General features: G+C 38.0%; 1 protein-coding gene across 1 annotated transcript in view; it reads left to right on the plus strand.

The window, feature by feature from the left end:
* PDGFC (platelet derived growth factor C) overlaps positions 1 to 19,908 on the plus strand; it is a 131,708-nt gene that overhangs the window by 77,035 nt on the left and 34,765 nt on the right. The window contains exon 4 of the mRNA XM_065061467.1: positions 18,033 to 18,213. Coding sequence (XP_064917539.1) covers positions 18,033 to 18,213 — 181 coding nt within the window. The remainder of the gene's footprint in view (positions 1 to 18,032; positions 18,214 to 19,908) is intronic.

A 19,908-nucleotide genomic window follows, 5' to 3' on the forward strand; every position in this document is an offset into this window, starting at 1 on the left:
TCTGCCATCTCGAAACACACATATCACTATTGTTGCTGTAGACAACTCAATGGTTTCTCCAAAGGCAAGTTAATTTGACAAAGGACAGCATAAAATATGACATGGAAGTTAATGTATTATAACTCTGTACCTTACAGTGACATGATCCTTTGCTTCTGACCTATGACTGAAACTATGTTAAAACTGCACTCCAGTAACATTAGATTTCCTACGGAACAGTGTACAGTTTGTACCAGGATATCTTTCTCCCCCTTCCATAGTGTGTGAGAGGACCTCATGAGTTACCTGCTGTGGTTATTGTCACAGTTTTCAGTTCCACTACCTCCTTGATAAGCTCCACATTCTGTGCAATGCCAGAGGTTTCCCAGTCATCGCTGTAGGCTGTAACACCATGCAGTGTCAGCTCACTGGGCTGGTGAGAGACTACATTGGAGTATGTTATTTTAAGATAATTAGCAGCTTTTAAATCTCATAGTAAATCAAATGTTGCTCACACATATACGAAAAAACAAACAAACAAAACACCCCCACCCACCCACAAACAAACAAACAAAAACCACCACAACAACAACAATCACAAAAGGAAATAAACAAACAAACAAAAATAACAACAACATACAAAAACCTCACAACAAACAAAGCCAAAACCAATATATCCATCTATATAGAGCTATGTTAAGCAAAAAAAGTCTTATAACAGGAAAACAATGGTAGTGGTGATTAAGAAACATCATAGATGAAGTTGTAGCAAGTTTCTGCCTGTGTCTGGCTGACCTGACTGACTTCTCCAAAGTCAGTTCTGATATTTCAAACTATTCTGTGAGGTCGTTTCATCCAGAACAAATATCACATTTTACAGATACTTTCAATTTACCAGTCTAGTTTTCACTTTAAATGCTTTACTGAATCTCAATCAGAGTGATCCTGTATGGCTTTTTTTTCTGTTCCATTTTTACTTCCAAATCAACTTATAGTATTTATGAAGGCAGAGCATTTGCATTACAGCAAATTCTATGTTTATGACCAGCAATGCTGACCCAGCCTCATCTGGAACAGCATTAACACGCATAGTCCTAATTTTTGTGCTAATTCTCACCAGTCTTAAGCATGATTGCTGTGTTTTGTGTGTTTTGGAAACAAAGATTAAGTCATAGGTTTTTTAAGAATAATCTTCTGCTATTTTGCCTGTATTTCTCCAGGTGATTTTTATCCTGGTTTTACAATTGTGATGTGCTTGAAATTTCTGCAGTCCATCTCTGCATTGCTTAAAATACAGCTAATAATTATTTTAACAATAGTTCTACTTCGTCTGCACTGCATTCTTTCTATGGGCAAAATGTTAAGAATCCCACTGTGTCCTTTCCAAAGTGAACACAAATTCCAGTTTACATGGAAACTAGAGCCATGCATGTGTCTCAGAAGAGATTTATTAATATATTACTTGGTTGATAATATGATATGTAATTCTCTGTAACGTTGCAGGAATTTCACCCTTGTATACTTTGATTTTGGCTGTGACTTGCAAAAGAAAAAGGTTCTGAAAAAAAAGATCCCCCATCAAACCAAACAAACAAAACAGGAGAAGAATATAATCTCCTTGCTGTTTTGTACGGTACTGTTTGGATGATAGAAATGGCAGTGTATTTTCCATACATAAGGGAATTTCTAGCTGAGAGAGGCATAGTGGATTTACGTTCTCTGTGTCCACCCTTTCTGATGAAGAAAAGCAGCAGCTTTTCTTCTGCTGATATGATAGACAGTATGACAAGTTATTATTTCCATGATGTTAGCCCCTCAACACTTTTAATCTTGAGACCATTAGACTTCTGTGCCTCACAGCTCCTACCATCAGCAAGATGCCTTCACTCTCCTTGACCAGGAGGGATTGATTTTTATTCACTTCTTTCTTGTTGTCCAGATTTGTTGCTTTCTCTCTCTGAGAGCATGCAGTGATTAAAAACTTTGGGATGAACTCCTCTGTGACAGGCAGACACAGATTTAGCTTTCTTCCAGGAAGAACATGGGTGCTCCAGTTGCCTTTAATAGGCAGTCTGATGTCGTGAGTTGGTTGTACACTGGAGCATTACAACACAAGGCTGCAAAAGGAAAAGAAAAAAGCTAATCTTGCCTGTATTAGTAACATCTGCCAAATTTGCCCTCTCCCTGTGCACAGAATGGCTCTAGTTGTTCATCTGAGTGGTGGTTGCAGCTGTTCTTTCTAATAATCAGATGATTACAGTCTGTTTGACTTTTATTATCTATAATAAAACACAGAAATGTGTCACGAATCCAAAGTGCCTTGACTGTAGATAAGATCATCAGGATAAAATCTATGAGTAGAAGAATGTGGAACCAACTGATAGTTAAATAATAGATGCCATTTGACCATCATCTTCAGGTTTGGATATCTATACTCATTTCTGACTCTCTTCAGTACTCTAAAGTATGAACTAAACTCAGAGAGGTGGAAGGGTGGATTTTAGTAGCTGCATACATGAATCTACTAATATATACCTGAAGCATTTACCTATAATGTTCTGAAAGAATTCACAAAGCTTGTCCAGTTACTATTTGCAGTATGCAGAACTTTTTACCTGAAGAAAATTAGTTAAGCCAAAGGCAGATGTCAGTGTTAACATGGGATAAAATCTATGTGAGTAGTGCTGTTTCCTCTTCATCAAATTAAATACTTAAGTCTTAATACTGTCACTGTTCTTCCTCTGACAGCTCTTAGGATGATTCTTTAAGATCAGAACCATATGCATTAAATTCACTAACTTTCTTTTCCTGAATGTTTCTGAATGCTACTTGCCTTCAATTCATATCTGTTGTGACGGAACTGTGCCCAAGCTATTATTCCCTTTCATTCAGAGAACATCAAGGTTCTGTGGTAGAAACTGTAGTCCAACTGGCTTCAACAGTCATATGTGATCCTATCATCAGGAAATTGTTGAGAAAGGCTAAAAAGTTAATAGATTTGGCTCAGTCTGACAAGACTAAAACAAGTGTATTAAGAAGAAACATATAGACACTCTCTTTAGTCGAGGGCTATAAAGAAGAAAATATATTTGCTTAGCTGTCTTTTTTTTTTTTTTTTACATAAATTGTGTTAAGTGCATACTATGCAGTGATAAATCATGGTAAACACAATAAAAAGGTTAAACATTTTGTTAGGTAATTTTCTGAATTGACATTTCTGTGTAATATAAGACACCATGAGTAACTTATACCACATGCTTCCTCTCTTGTAATTACTAAAATTCAGTACATCTATTACAGCATGTGGAGTAAAATATGGATGCATAATTGCAACTCCTAAGTGGCTCAGTAAAAATGAGGACAGGTATTTTGCTTTTGTTTATCCCCTTGTGATGGAAGAACCTTATGGTATCAGTAGAGTGCATGCATGAAAGAAGAATTTTAGCGTCTTTTCTTCTAGAAAGATTAAATTCAACCCTCCTACTTACCCTGGGGACAAATATATATATATATATATATATATATATATATATATGTTTGTTTTGTCTTGAGTGCATTGTAGAAGCAATATTGATGCATGTGTGAAGAACTTACTAATACCAAGCATAAATTCAGGGAAAAAATGTAACTCTTCACATGCAATATTAATTCTGGGCATTTTGAGGGCAGTGAGTTCCTTATCAAGATCTAGTTCCCAGGAGATTGTTTTCTGGACAGCTGATGGACTGTCAGACAGTCTTAAATTATTCTGGTGGACTGTGATTACTGAAGGTTGAAGTTATCTCTGGGGTAAGTGCAAAGTTCAAGTTGGCTTTGAATAACTGAACAAAGACATTTAAATGTACTCTATATTTAAAGAGAAACTGGTGCAGACAGTGTTCATGGTGACTCATGTCGTGAAGCAGCTGGGCTGCTGGGATATATGGTTTTTTTCTTTGCCTTCCTCTCCTCCACTGATTCTGAAGATGCAGGAGTGTGCTGCTGCCACCTCTATTTGGAAATTCAGAAAACAGTGAGGAGTCCTCCTAAATGTCTAAGGCTTCAAACTGGAAAAAAAGACAACCAGCACCAAAACCATAGACTCTGAGAACAGAGAGAAATGTTTTGGTGAAGACCCGTCCTTAAAGCTCTTTTCTTACAGCTGTTGCCTTAGATTTTCACTGTGCTCAATTTTAGCCACCTGTTTTTTATGAGATGCTACACATATAGGTAGGCTAGCCTCTGTTTAGGTGACTCCACATATCAGTAATACTTAAATGTCTCTTTCATCACTGGCTATAACTTCTTCAGCAAAAGTAAAGTCATACCAAAATTAAAATTTGTTATAGCTCTGTTGTGTGCGTCAGATGCATTTGGATCATTTGGGTAGGATTGATTACATTAATACACAGAATTATAAAAAGCATATGAACTCTCATTCCTTAAACACCATTTCTTTTCATGCTTATGTTTGTGGTTTTGTGTGTGACTGTATGGTGTGGGTTATGGTGTGGGTTTTCTTCTATTTTTTTACCAACACATAAATTACTTGTTGAACTTTTTTTTTTTTTCCTTTTTAAGTCTGAAAGGGGATCATAAAATTTAAATGGATGGGGTGAATGCTAGCATTCAATGCCTTAGATTAATCGAAATAGTCATAGGAAAGAATTGTTATGAAAAAGCTAGTTTAAACTAAAGTCCTTGGTAACAAAATTGATGTTTTTCTGGTGGCAGGGAGGTAGTGTTTTAGGAGCAGTGTGTAGAAAATACCATAAAATTGGTGCTAAAGAAGTTGGTGGAGCAATTTCTTCTGGTATTTGCAGGATCGTTTGTTAGTTATTTTGATTTGAAGTTGCTCAATCCATTTGCAAGATAACTGAATAGTGATACCAGTTCAAGAGAAGTTTAAATCCTGAATGGATTTCAATGGAGGATGAGAGTGTGGGATGGGGATCAAAGTTCTCAAGAAGTTACGTTAGTTTAGGACCAAAGCCCTTTGGCTACCTAAAAATTGTTCCTTATATGTAAAAGAAAAAAAAAAAAAGATTAATAACACAACGGGTTTGGTTTTTTTCCCATGTGAGTTCAGTTTTAACAATATTATTTAAATTTAATAAATGCAGAAGAGTCCGATAGACTCGTGCATCCTGCTTTCCTGTGTTTTGAAGAGAAAAATGAGTGTTTTTTGCATCAAAAGAACTGGATCTGTTTATATTCTGATTTAATTGAGCAAAAGTGTGGCTCTTTGTATTTTTATTTTAATTTACTTTTTAAAAAAGCTCTTTCTTTTAGATAGTTGATGATTCCATAAAATAATGACACTTTCATTACCAAACAACTGGAGCACCAAGTCATCTTTCAGCTGGTCCTATTCTGCTGTTTTAGCTACTGTCTGTAGTTCACACTGCAGCAAGGTGTGTACTATAACCAGAACTATACACATTCCTTTGGGTTCTCTGCTGCTTAGTAAAAGTTGCTGAATACAATTCTCATGGTAATAGCTTTATAAATGTGACAAAGCAGGCGTTGCAAGCAGTAAAAGAAGATAAAAATTAGAAAACCAAAATGTAGTACAGTTATAACTGAGACTACTCTGTAACACGTTTCCTAAACTTCAAAAAGAGTAAACTCAGTTCTGCAGAAAGGCTTTATAGCTGCAAAATGGTGCTCTCTAAGTAAATCAGGGTGTAACATGAGAAAGGAAAAGAGAAGGACGTGTTTCTGAGCAGGACAGGAGGACAGCACAGCCTACATGATGCCATCAGCAGGATGTACTACACTAATCTAAGGGCTGTCGCTGCATTCTTGCCCACTTTTCCCTCCTTTACAGTAAACCCAGCATTCATTTTTAGTATCCGCTGTTGCTAGAGGACACCATAGTGGATATGGTTTCCAAGTAATTTAAAATCTATTTTCACAGCCCAGAGGAGTGTTAGGAGAGTGATTGCTGATGAGTGGGCAGTTGACATAATCCCTTACTCCTTTTTCACACTGGAGACTACACTCATTGACTTAAAAAACATTTTAGGCTCCTTAAAGTTCCTTCCTGGTCTTCTCAGTCTCAAGCAAGCTGTTTGAATAAAGTAAACTATGTTCACGGTATCAAAATATTTTTGTAAATGGTCCTAATCCTAATTTATTGCTTCTAAAATTGTTTCATGTTACCACAGTTGGCTGTGTTTCTAATGATGTAGACTGAAGTGATTTACTTTGAAAAAGTGTCTGTCTTGGGTACTTCGGGACCAGTTGTTACTCAAGGACTTCCCCTGCTCCCACACCACCACTTATTAAAGGATAAAAGTAAATGTGTATTATAAGCGGGCACAAAAACACGCTGTGAGCTGTGACGACCTGAGCACAGGTATGTAGACAGACCCTGCAGCCACCCATGGGCTTTGGTGTGAGTCTTTTCAGTCTTGATGTCAAGAGAAATGCAAGCTGCAAGGGCGGGTCCAACAGCGTAACCTAAAGTTACCCTGTGTAGTGCCTACATATTCCAGCATATACACAGTATGCACCCCCTCCCCGATATTTTCTGGTTACTGGAAATCTAAGTACAGTTAAGCCCATGGGCTCACTGTCAGGTTTATAAGCAGCTTTCTCCTGTTTAATCAGCAGGAACAGCAGACATACCAACTGTCCTATTACCAGATGGACAGTTGGGTTTCTTCACCTGTTATGCAGCATTTCTTTTTTCTCCACCTCCCCTTCTTCTCTTCCTTTCCTCTCTCCCTCCAACTAGATGCTGTGGTTACTTCTTTATGTGTATCATCAATGTTTTAACGAAGTATGTTTCTCACATAAAATTGTAGTTAGATAGTATCACTGGCAAATATTGTCAGGCAGATAAATTTGTAACAGTCCTGTCTTGCACTTGATGCTGCTCCATTAGGATAAAGTAGGAGTGAAATGTAGTGCAATTTACATTAATCTGTTCTCATTGGATCATCAGGCTATCTGAGAAAATGCATGTACATGAGAAATTGCAACAGGGAAGATTACTTATTGATACAAAGGTTTAGATGGTCATGTAGGAGTGTCCTAGAGGTTTCATAAGGTAAAATAAATAGATCTTTTCCTTTTCTGACAGTAACATGAGAACAGGGAGACCAGTAAACTAGCAGCAATTACTAAGTACTGTTTCTGGCTAGCCTTTGATTAATATGCTGTGGCTGGATTAAAAATAGGACTGCAGGATTTTATGACCATTAACTTATAACTAGGTAAACTCCTTATGCTCCTTAGGTAAAAACTGATCTCCCACTAGGGTTAGGAACACATTTTTTCTGCCTCATGCAGTGTTGTGAGACTGCTTAGTTACATTACAGGGATTTTTCAGTTTCTGTTCAAGTAGCAATTACTAGTCTGTCCTGAATCAGGATATTGAACTTCATGACAAATGGCCTGGCCTGGTAAATCCTGTGTGCTAGTGTAGCAGCCAAGAGACCTTACGTTATTGTATTGCGGGACTACAGAAATAAAAGGATTTTAATTTAAATAAACATAGATAGAGCCCAAACCTCCATCGTGGTAGACAGGAAGGAGGGAAAAGAAAGAGAGGAAACCTGAGCAGGTGTGTGATACTGCTGTATCGGCAGCGGGTGCTCGAGGGAAGCAGTGCTGCCTGCGCTGCCCTGGGTGGATCTTCACATGGTAAAAATTCCCTTTAGGAATTTTTTTGTTGTTCTTTTCTAAAGTATGCTTTTGAATATTGTTAGGAAATTGCTTAGCCAGTAGTTTTCACATTGCTGACTGGAGCCATAGCTATATTCCAGGATAATAAGAACTGTGCACAAAGAAAAAGTTACCATTTACAGAATCACAGAATCGACTGGGTTGGAAAAGACCTCAGAGATCATCGAGTCCCACCCTTGGTCCAACTCTAGTCCGTTTACTAGATCATGGCACTAAGTGCCATGTCCAATCTCAGTTTAAAAACCTCTAGGGACGGCGAGTCCACTACCTCCCTGGGCAGGCCATTCCAATGCCTGACCACTCTCTCTGTAAATAATTTCTTTCTAATATTCAGCCTAAATTTCCCCTGGCAGAGTTTAAGCCCATGCCCCCTTGTCCTATTGCTAACTGCCTGGGAGAAGAGACCAATCCCCACCTGGCTATAACTTCCCTTCAGGTAGTTCTAGAGAGTGATGAGATCACCCCTAAGCCTCCTCTTCTCCAGACTAAACAACCCCAGCTCCCTCAGCCTCTCCCCATAGGTCTTATGTTCAAGTCCCTTCACCAGTCGTGTGCTCTCCTCTGGACCCGCTCCAGCACTTCAATGTCTTTCCTGAACTGAGGGGCCCAGAACTGAACACAATACTCCAGGTGTGGCCTCACCAATGCAGAGTACAGGGGAAGGATCACTTCCCTTGTCCTGCTGACCATGCTATTTTTGATACAGGACAGGATATCGTTGGCCTTCTTGGCCACCTGGGCACACTGTTGGCTCATGTTGAGCTTCCTGTCAATTAGTACCCCCAGGTCCCTTTCTGTCTGACTGCTCTCCAGACACTCTGTGCCCAGCCTGTAGGGCTGCAGGGGGTTGTTGTGACCAAAGTGCAGCACCCGACACTTGGCCTGATTGAACTTCATCCCATTGGAATCAGCCCATTTTTCCAGTCTATCCAGATTCCTCTGCAGAGCCCTAGTATTTGGGATATTTGGGATATTTCTAGTATTTGGGATACTAGAATCAATATTTAAAATGCTGTTTGAAAAACAATGGTAAAAGCATGATTATAGATCCACAGAAGCTGAAATAGATACACTGACCACGATGGAAAGTGTGAGTAGATGTAGAAATTTTACAGTAGATAATAAAGAACGCTTTACAGCTTTGGTTGATGATGTAAACACTGAGCTCCCTTAAAGTTTTTGGTTTTGTACAAAATATTGATCTGTACAGTAGAAACATGTGACTTACTGTGATTGCTGTAATTCTCAAGATAAAATATACCACAGTTTACAGAGAAGTACTAGGAAAAAGTTGATAAGCTGTTTCATTCTCCAAAATCTGGAGAGTGTAGTACTGTATATAGGATCCGTATTGAGCTGGAACACTGTCTGAGGGCAGTGGGCTGCCTCTTCGTGAAAGGAAATGTGCTTTGGAGAGTAAAGTGCCCAGTGCAGTAGGACTCTGAATTCTGGTGGCCGTTTCCATGTGGTGGTGTACCATAATTACATAATAAAAACAAATTGTACAGGCATGCCCTGGTGGAGAGACAATGAAGAAGAAGAGTACTAGTGTGCAGCACAATAAGAATACTCTTGTCTTATTACCATTTTTGTTACATACATTATTTCAATTAATAACTTTTGCAGGATGCTGAAGAAATCTGTAATCCGCACATGAAGTCAGTAGTGGTGAGCAGACAGAGTGGAGGTGAAACAGTACAAGAAAATGTTTCATGTAGATATTATCTATTTTCTAGTCCTTGAAAGGCTACCTTTCCAAGCAACTTCTTAGTTTTTTGAAAATCTTTTTTAGTAATTGTATTTTATGTGGCTACAGGAGAACTTTTAGTCAAATAGGAAAAAGGTAAGCATAGCATAGTAATTCTGAGCAATGGAAACTCACAGAGACTTACTCCCCGTGGAAGTAAATGGAGTAAGTAAATGGACTGCAGCATCATTTGTAAGCTGATTCATATGTGTTAGTATGTTTTTTTCCAAGCTCTTCAGTTTTCCCAAGTTCATCTTTGTCTTTGATATGTAGTAATAGTAAGGCTGATAGGAAATACCATGTACGTTTTTGGTTTGTGTCTCCATTCTACTCATAATGTGTCATTTTTAGACCAAACTTAATCCTTATTTAAGGAGAGCTAAACATGTTTCTTATCTTGACTGGCACTGGGAACACCTGCTATCCTTTGATACAAAAAAAGATAAGTATAGGTAGCTTCTAAGAAATTTGGCAGTCAGCCTTTTAAAAGGAGAAGTTTGGGAAACTGTCTTTCAGTCTTACCTCCACTTTTGATCTGCAGGATTTTAGGGTCTCTTTCTGTAAGATTCTTATTCAGGTGCTTAAAATAAGGTATCAATAGAAGTTAAACCATTATAAATTTGTAGCACAGGCTATCAAGGTCAGAATTCTGTGCTTGTTCTATTCATGAAAATATATATTTACATGCTTTGTATGTAATCAGTAGTTTAACATATGCTTGAACAATTACAGTATTGCTGTCTGAATATAGAACTGTTTTGTTTTAGAGCCTGAAGTACGTTTACCAATGTATCTAGTTTACAATTTCTCATTCTTGTGGAAAAGGCAAGTGTCTTTCTTCTCCAAAAGGCAGAAGTTCCCCTCAGACACTACAGGATATTAATGTGCTTAAGATGGAGATCCTCAAGCACTTACCAGTATGCCTAGATACTAGTCATGATGATCTATTTCCTAGAGAGGTTTGTGTGCAATTTACTAGTCATTGGGGAAAAGATATGTTTTCAGCAATACTCAGTTTACCAGTTGTCACAGAAGTAAGTTTTTGATACAAAGGAGAGTTTTGGGGAGGAAGGGGAGGAGATTAATTTCTTTGGATTGGTTTTTGCTTTAAGTGCTTTGACTCTAGTTCACCAAGTAACAAAAGCTATTACACAAAATGTGAAGGTCTTAGCTTCACATGATGCCTCAAATTTTCAGCAGATCCACAGAAAATAGAAATACGTTTTCTGGTACACTGGAGAGTGATAGTGCAACAGTTAATTTCTCCAAATCAAACCAGAGCATCCATTTCATGAAAAGTGTTCAAATGTTTGAAGAGTAGAATTTGGAAGGTTGAACTCCGTCTTGTTTTCCCTTTCATTTGCGGTGTTGTAAACGTATATTTATGATCAAAGTGGCTGACAGTGAATGAAGGGGAACAAAATTGAAATCTAAGGATTAAACTTTTTTTTAGTATATCTTAAATAACAAGGTAGAAATACAGAAAGAGTTGTGTGGTTGTGTTAGAAGCCTCAGGCTGTTACTAATCTGTATGAGGAATGATTAAACAGAGAGAACCATGGCAACCATATAACATTTGTGAATGAATCTGTGTTTCCATAAGGCAGTTCTTAATGTACAGTACTGCATATTCTAAAATAGATGTATTCAAAGTAGGTTGGCGCGGAAACTACAATCCATATTTGGTGAATGGCAGTTAGGAATGTTCTCTGTTTATACCTTGAGTATCTTTATTTCATGGAAAATGTAGACATGGCAGGATACTTGGGGTTTTTAATGTTCATTTGCAGTATTGGCTGGAAGTGATGTCTATTGCTGGAAGTGATGTTTGTGTATAATTAAACATCATTTTCTGAGTACAAAAAACTGACCTCATCAGTTATTTATTTGAATTATATCTGGGTATGCTGTTTCTTTCCAGTGACTGTCAAAACACAGTTATATGTAAGATCAGCAGTTACAGGTACTACCATGGAAATTTATTTAATTGCTGTTTCATTATCTTTTCTCCAGAATCATTTTTATTGAACTTTTGCCCTGCATGGAGTATATGCTAGTGCTGCCACAGCGTGACCATTTCAGCCAAGGCACCTTCTCCCTTCCCTTCCTCTAGGAAATTTGTTTTCTGTATCATTTGGGTTTTTTCTCTGTCACCTCCCTCTGGCTGGCTAGAGGAGTTGCTAACAGCTGACTTTTACTGGTGTGCACTGCTAGGGGTTCATGATTTCAGGAACTTTGTATTTACTGGACTGAATGACTTCACTAAGGCATTTGACACAGTCTCCCACAGCATCCTCACAGCTAAACTGAGGGAGTGTGGTCTGGACGATCGGGTAGTGAGGTGGACTGTGAACTGGCTGAAGGAAAGAAGCCAGAGTTGTGGTCAATGGGGCAGAGTCTGGTTGGAGGCCTGTATCTAGTGGAGTGCCTCAAGGGTCAGTACTGGGACCAGTATTATTCAATACAATATTCATAAACGATTTGGATGAGGGAATAGTGTGCACTGTCAGCAAGTTTGCTGATGACACCAAGCTGGGAGGAGTGGCTGACATGCCAGAAGGCTGTGCTGCCATCCAGCGAGACCTAAACAGGCTGGAGAGTTGGGAGGGGAAAAATTTAATGAAATAGAACAAGGGCAAGTGTAGAGTCTTGCATCTGGGCAGGAACAACCCCAGGTTCCAGTATAAGCTGGGGAATGACCTATTAGAGAGCAGTGTAAGGGAAAGGGACCTGGGGGCTCCTGGTGGGCAGCAGGATGACCATGAGCCAGCACTGTGCCCTTGTGGCCAAGAAGGCCAGTGGCATCCTGTGGTGTATTAGAAGAGGGGTGGTTAGTAGGTCCAGAGCGGTTCTCCTTCCCCTCTACTCTGCCCTGGTGAGACCACACCTGGAATATTGTGTCCAGTTATGGGCCCCTCAGTTCAAGAAGGACAGGGAACTGCTGGAGAGAGACCAGTGCAGGGCAACCAAGATGATTAAGGGAGTGGAGCATCTCCCTTGTGAGGAAAGGCTAAGGGAGCTGGGTCTCTTTAGTTTGGAGAAGAGGAGACTGAGGGGTGACGTCATTAATGTTTACAGATATATGAAGGGTGAGTATCACAAGGATGGAGCCAGGCTCTTCTCGGTGACAACCAATGATAGGACAAGGGGTAATGGGTTCAAACTGGAACACAAGTGGTTCCACTTAAGTTTGAAAATGAACTTCTTCTCAGTGAGGGTGACAGAGCACTGGAACAGGCTGCCCAAGGGGGTTGTGGAGTCTCCTACTCTGAAGACATTCAAAACCTGCCTGGACACATTCCTGACACATTCCAGCCTCATCTAGGTGGTCTTGCTCTGGCAGGGGGATTGGACTAGATGATCTTTTGAGGTCCCTTCCAATCCCTAACATTCTGTGATTCTGTGAATGAAGGACTGGACTGAATGGGCCAATACTTTTCAGTCTGATGTTCATGTAGATTTTGTTGTCTGGCAAAAAATGCAAAACAGAGTGATATAAATTAATGTATTTGAAATGAAAATAAATATTGAAGGGAAAAAATACAAAAAGTAAGATTTCCTTTTACATAAATAGAAAAATATTGCACTCGTACCTGTAGTTTCATTATTACAAATTGTTTAAATTTTGTGTTGTTTTGATTTTAATCTTATGTGATGTGTCTTGTATCTCTGTGCCTTGGTCTTTGAGGAAAGGTTTCTTTAGCCTCAGTGAGAGGAACAGTATTGGTAATATTAGCAGAAAAGAGGGAAGTTCTCCGTCTGTTGGGTGAACGCTGCAGTACACTCTTGACAAGTGTAATGTCTGTAGGTTTTGTAGTTTGCCTGAAATCCACTTTTATTTCTCCAATCCAGCATGCTGCTCTCTCCTGCCTTCTTCTGTCTTGGGTTCCTCCCATTTTCCCCCTGCCCTTTGTCAGAAGCTTCGTGTTCCCTTTGTCCTGTTGTGCATTTTTGTTGCAGGCCCTACAGCACGTTGATTTGTGGGGATAACAAGACTAGTTAAACAGATCAGGTCTGCCATTACATGCCATGGATGTGAGTGCCCCGGTCGTGTTCCTTTTTCCACCCAGATAAACCCGAATCTGCCTATCAGTGCATTACTGGAGAGCTGGGTTGACTGGAAGAGGCCTCTAGACTTCATGGCAAGTGAAGCTGAGGAGCTCTGAAGAAAATATTTTTGAGCTAAACATTTGTTCTTACTTTCCTCTGTGTGTGAATATAGTGTTTATTTCACAACGCAATGTGACTACTTACAGCTCTGGTTTAAAAGTGATCTAAGAGGTGAAGGCTATATAAGGTGTCACCAATGCCCTTACAGTTTTGTCTATACAAATACAAAATTAAGTTGAATGATGGAAACTCAAAGCTTAAAAAAAATCTGATATTTCAGTAGCAAAAAATGAAAAAATATTTAAAATGGAGGTGGAAGAGCGAGAAGAAATTTTCCTTTAGAAAAATAGTGTTAAAAGATCAATATGTTATGTTCATATTGACAGTTTTTGACATTTCCAAAGTTTCCAAAATTGAGGCTGTCCAAATATAAACCATCTACATTCGATTTAATAACAGTTTGTCCGGTGAACTGCCAGGGAACCTTGAATGCTTTTGGTCTACAACTAAGGTAGGTGTTTTGATGTGCACCAAGGACAGGAAAGCACCAGGAAAACCTTGAAATTCCATGTGCTTTTAAACAAGTTGAAAAAAAATATTTTAGTGTTCCACATGACACTGCAAAAAAAGAGACAGGGACTGTTATCAACTTCCTATTTATTCATTAAAACAAAACCAAAACAAACAAAAAAAAAACATTATTTTTGAAGGGGGAAGGAAAAGCATATTTTGCCTTTCATGGACTGTTTTAATGAGTGTACTAGATTTTTTGGCTAGCACACATCTATATAAAGATGGAAAGATCCAGTATCCCTGATATGATAAAGTGCTTTACCTCGTGGGTTTCTGCTTCTCCCATTCATTGATATGTTTGTGGAATTCCAGAGGGAAGCCACAAAAAGGTCACAAAACTATAAGCCAGGGTAAACAGCCTGTCAGAAGATGTTTAGCAAATGACAATGTAAACCACAGAAAGGAGAACAAAAACCTGTTCCCTTGGAAAATAGATTTCCTGGTTGGAAAGGCATTGAAGTTTAGAGTCACTTATATTGCTCCCTTGTTCTTTTCCAATAAATTGTCTTTGTTCAGGTTGTCAGTTGAAACCATGTTCTCAGGCACCTACGCCGTATGGAAGAGGAATGCATGTTCTGCAACAGGTATAAGAGAAGATATTTTGGGCATCATCACTAAAGGCAAAAGCATCTTTCAACCTAGGAATGGAGACTAGACTATCTCTTTGTCATAATATTACTTAGTAATATTTGAATAATGCATTGAACTTCGATGCAGCACCAGAGCATTTCTTTAGTCATTGTCAAAGACGGTTGAGTATTCTACTTTGTACACTGCACAAAAAGGAAAAAAGTATTTTTTTGATTCAGCATGACATTTAACATCTTTTATTCCTTTGCAGATGGAAAATAGCTTCTCAGTTCTTGGTTATTTATCTTAGTTTTCCTGCATTTCAAGTACAATCTTCTCTTGATGGAGAAATCATTTTAGATGGCTACGTTATTGTCCCTACTGCTTTTTAGCCCTTCGACATGAAGCTGCAGAATTATGTAGCACAATCTTGCAAATGCTGAAGCATCTGAAGTGTTTTGTTTTGTTACTTTTCACAGCAAGTTCAGACTTCAGTCCAGGTGTGCAATGCAAGCAATTTTAGTTGCACAGAAGATTGTTTTGGCAGGCTCTTGCAGCCCATTCAGCCTAGATAACTGACAGGAATAAGGTTCCTGGCTAAAAATGTCATTATGTCATAAAAAAACGTGAGAGGGAACTTTTTCTCTTGATGTAGACAGGATTTCTAAAGGTTCCCCTTGCTGATAGTGAAACATTATATTGTGCAGGTAGCTACACCTACATCTGTGTTCAGCAGTAAGACACCAATATTCATAGCTCATATTTGCTTTTGAAAAGAAAAATTTTAGTCTATAGCACCAGACTTGTTTGTTGAGCATAAGAGAACAGAAATACTGTATAGGTCCTGAGGGAGACATTGCAGGGAAGGAGTAATCACTATAAACTGTGCCATGTGTACTGCACCATGTTGCTATGAGAAAGTTATGTTTGATTGTCTTGTAAAATAGGTTTTAGTAAAACCCTTAAATAGTAATGTTGGTAATTGCTCACAGTTCAGTGCAGTACAAATGAGTGCTATATAATGATTAGAGTGTTTCCAGATTGATAACTTGGAAACAAGTGGATTTCTGATGGTCAGATGGTATTAGGGTGTGGAAAGGGTGATTGAGAAGCCTCTCAGTCAAGTTAACACTGATAATAAACAGAAAAAATCACATTATATATATTTTTTTTATTAGAAATGACAGCTTGTTTAGAAATACCACATAAAAAGATCAGTTAGAAAATAATTGAATATAGAGAAACACCCTAACAAACAGAATTATCAGAATCTGTCATGTATATAAGAAAGCTGAATTTTATTTGGGTTTTTTAGAATACTTTTTCCCCTTTAATTTATCTGTCAACTAATGGAATTAATTAGCACTTATTTTAAGGGTCTGAAATTTAAACTGTGAAATCTGAGTTTCTCTTTTACTTCAGGGGTGCCAGGACATCAAAAGAGTGCAACAGAAAGTACTCTCTAAGTTGTGTAGAAACACTAACACCTATACTATGCCTGACCCCAAGACACCTTAAGCTTAAGTCAATAAACATAATTATTAACTTATTTGCTCTTTACAAATCAGGAAAATTGATAATAATTTCATATTCTTAACTAAGAAAAAAGTAAAAGGTTATCTTTAGAAACTTCAAAAGTTGATCTTAATAGTCAGCGCTCAAAATCAATTTGATAAGTGTGCTGAGCCCTGAAGTCTTAGTACAATTAATGTACTCAATGTCTTTGTAATTAAGTTGTATACTTGATCATAAATTAAAAACCACTGGTGGATCATTTAAAGGAATTAGTGTTTGGGGGGTAAAAAAACGGTGATAAAGTAATTAGTATTGTAAGTTCAACAAAGATATAAAACCGTGGTACATGGCAGTAATGGATTTTGAAGACAGTTAGTGAGCATATTCGTTGCATTCATTTTTAATTAAGTGGAAAAAATACTGGTCCTTTAAATGAAGATAATGAATGTGCAAGTCAGTCTTGCACAAACATGCAACACAAGAATTTATTGCCTGCTGTCTAACTAGGGAACTGGGAATCATTATAAAGATTAGCTTTACTGATTAAAATATCAAGAAAAAGCCTTATTAGAAAATGTTTATGAGGTAATAATTCTCACATTAGATATTGCTTGGCATATTTGGTAGACAAAGTATGCATTATTTAAAAAATTATGAGTGTCTGCTGCCATCAGAGGTAGGATTGTATCCTTGAAAAGGTTTCAATGCTATCTACCAAATTAGATTTACATGAGACATATTTAATATATGACTACACACGTAGGAGAACATAAAAACATCAGCAGTCTTGAAGCTTTCTCTGAGGTGCGTTGTGCCTGTGCTTAGAGTACAAGTTGTGTCTTAAGAGTGAAAGGCTGACCCGGGCAGCCGAAGCTGTGAGCTTCCCAGCGCTTGCCCTGCTTGATCCGCTGCCCCGGGGGCTCGGGGGCTTCAGGCTGCAGAGGGGGAAGCCCAGCTGAAAGTCTCCGTGTTTATTCTGTCAGGGGGCAGCTGGGGAGCTGACATGAAACAGGTTAAAGTGTTGAAAACAGATGTACCTTCTAGAGCAGTGGCTTTGAATGTTTTTATGACTTGGGAACCCCCTAAAAATTTTCAGTGGAAGTGAGGACCTTTGTGTGGTGTACTGAAGCTTATTGATGACAATTGACAGGCATTTCTTAGTTACCTTTCATGGACCTATTTCAAGCAGTTCACATATCCCCAGGGATGGCCAGACCACAAAAACAATGAACATAAATCAAACTTAATATGTTTCATTCTCTCAAGGCTCCCAACTCATCTCTCTCTTGTCACTATTACCAAAGTATCAGGTTCTTTCTGACACGTGGTACGTCTAGGTCTCTGCTCAATGGATGTCTCATTAGGATTTGCATGAACTGAAAATATGCTTCCAAGTTTCCATAAGCCACATTAGCCGCAGGAGCCTTATTCACCACTGGTATCACAAGAGGGCAAGTTTTCTGTACCAGAGAGCCCCTGACCTTTCACTAGTGTTACATGCAGTGGTATCGCAGGGTGAGTTACTGTGCCACACTTGGGCAACTTCAGGCTTCTTGCTCTTACTGTATTCTGCCCTGTCCCACATGTTGTGATTGCTTTCCATAAAAGGAGCAAACAAAACCATACTCATAGGTCTTTTCAAAATGCTAACTCTGCTTTTATTTTTTTAACCTCACTGCATGATTTTGTTATGTATTTAAGCCAGTAGCAACTTGGAAACTCACTTTAAAATAGCTGGCTGTGGTAGCATACTTTCAGCATTAAAAAAATAAAAAGGCAAACTGCAAAGCCAGTTTATTGATTAAAGCAGGAAGCTTATAGAAATTTGATCAGTAATAAACATTTGATTTTCTTTTCTGTTCAGGTATGACTTTGTAGAAGTTGAAGAGCCTAGTGATGGCACTGTTTTAGGGCGCTGGTGTGGTTCCAGTAGTGTGCCAAGCAGACAGATCTCCAAAGGAAACCAGATCAGAATAAGATTTGTGTCTGATGAATATTTTCCTTCTGAACCTGGATTCTGCATCCATTATACACTTCTTATGCCAGTAAGTAACATGTTTCAGATGGGAACATTTCAGGAAAACAAAGTCTTTGATGTGGTAGCTCAAAAGAATGTTTTAATAGCTTAGGATTAATTAGTGATTGTTTCTTAATAATCAAAATAATGAGCAATCTGTCTTCCAGAACTGTACGTTTTGTTTCTGTTTTTTAGCAAACTGAGTGTTCTGTGGTTCTTCTTGGATGGCTTTGAACCGGGAAATTGTGGGCTTGGTTGCTTGTTTAGAAATAAAATATTTGCATTCCTGATACAGTACTGTGAAAAAAAAAAAAATAATCTAGCTTTGAGAAGAGAAATCAGCATAAGAATCAGCTGTGTGACATTTAAAGAGCACTGGGAACTTTAAAAGAAGACTGAAGAACTTAATGCCTTATTAATCAGTTGCTATTGGACACACACAGCGAAATGATTATACCTGGTTCAAAACCAGAAAAGTTCGTATGGTTCTGAATTTTTTTATTATAGTGACAAACAATGCATAATACTCATTTTCCACTGCATCTTCTCTGGAAACTATACTTCAGATTTTTCTTAGATGTTGCTTATCTCTTGTACATGACAGGTGTTAAACAACAGTTATTGTCTGAAATGTGACTGTTTTCACTCTCAGCAAATTTATGCTATCTTTTTTCACCAAAAGAAAGATCTGTGGTAGCAAAACAATTTTTATAGATTTTTAAGGGTGAGATAATGTTCTGAAACATTAGTGTGGAACAGAACAGGAGTTGACTTGTTTTAGAATAGGTATGCCATATTTTAAGAGATTAAGGGGTATTTTTGTTGTATTCCTCATAATTTACTTCGTGAATCTCCTAAGTAGTCTTGTGGTTTGTGGTATTTGGTTGGCAGAAAATATCTGCAAGCTCAATAAAAAAACTGATCAAAAGAATCCATGTTGTAACTCCACTGACATGCGCTTCACTCTAAATGCATTTGGCTCGCTTATTGCTGTTGCCATTTTTGCCTCTTTTCCCCATTTGCAACACTTCAGTTACTGAGAAGAAGGAAAGAACAATTCCACTTATCTTTTCAACAATACATAATCTTCCATGTGCTATATTTAGCATACTGATGATGATGTCAGTGAAGCATAATAGTGTCTGTGTGTACATATTATATATGTGTATGTTCTTTTCTTTTCATGTAAGTATTTTTAAATATTTAGGCCTAGCTAAGAACTATTCCTAAGGTGGTAAAGGTTTGATCTGCATACTTGACTTTTGCGGGGTAGACCCTTTTGTTAGTAGAATAGTATCACCTGATAATCATGAATTTTGAAATTAAATAAAATGTCAATCAGTCTACAAAACAACTTGTAATATGGCCAGGTTTACATTTTCATACACCCAGGAGCAAAATGTGAGAAGTATGTTTACCTTTAGAAAATGGTAAAAGAAAATCCCTAAGTATTTGTGGGCTGATGTTAAATTTTGTTGTTACAGCTTTAGTATTACATCCTACCTGCTACGTATCTATCTGACTTGTATATAATCCAATTTCTGTGGAATGGATTAAAAAAGCACCCAAAAATACCAGGGTTCATGTATCTGTATGCCATGCTGTACAAATGGACTGAGTTTATTCCTTGACGTTTGGTATGGAAAACTGGTTATAACGTTTAAATTACCAACACTTGCAAAACAATTTTTTAATCTTCAAAATATTTATATCACTTATTCAA

Source organism: Columba livia, chromosome 4 (genome assembly GCF_036013475.1).
Source record: "Columba livia isolate bColLiv1 breed racing homer chromosome 4, bColLiv1.pat.W.v2, whole genome shotgun sequence".
NCBI classification, from domain to species: Eukaryota; Metazoa; Chordata; class Aves; order Columbiformes; family Columbidae; genus Columba; species Columba livia.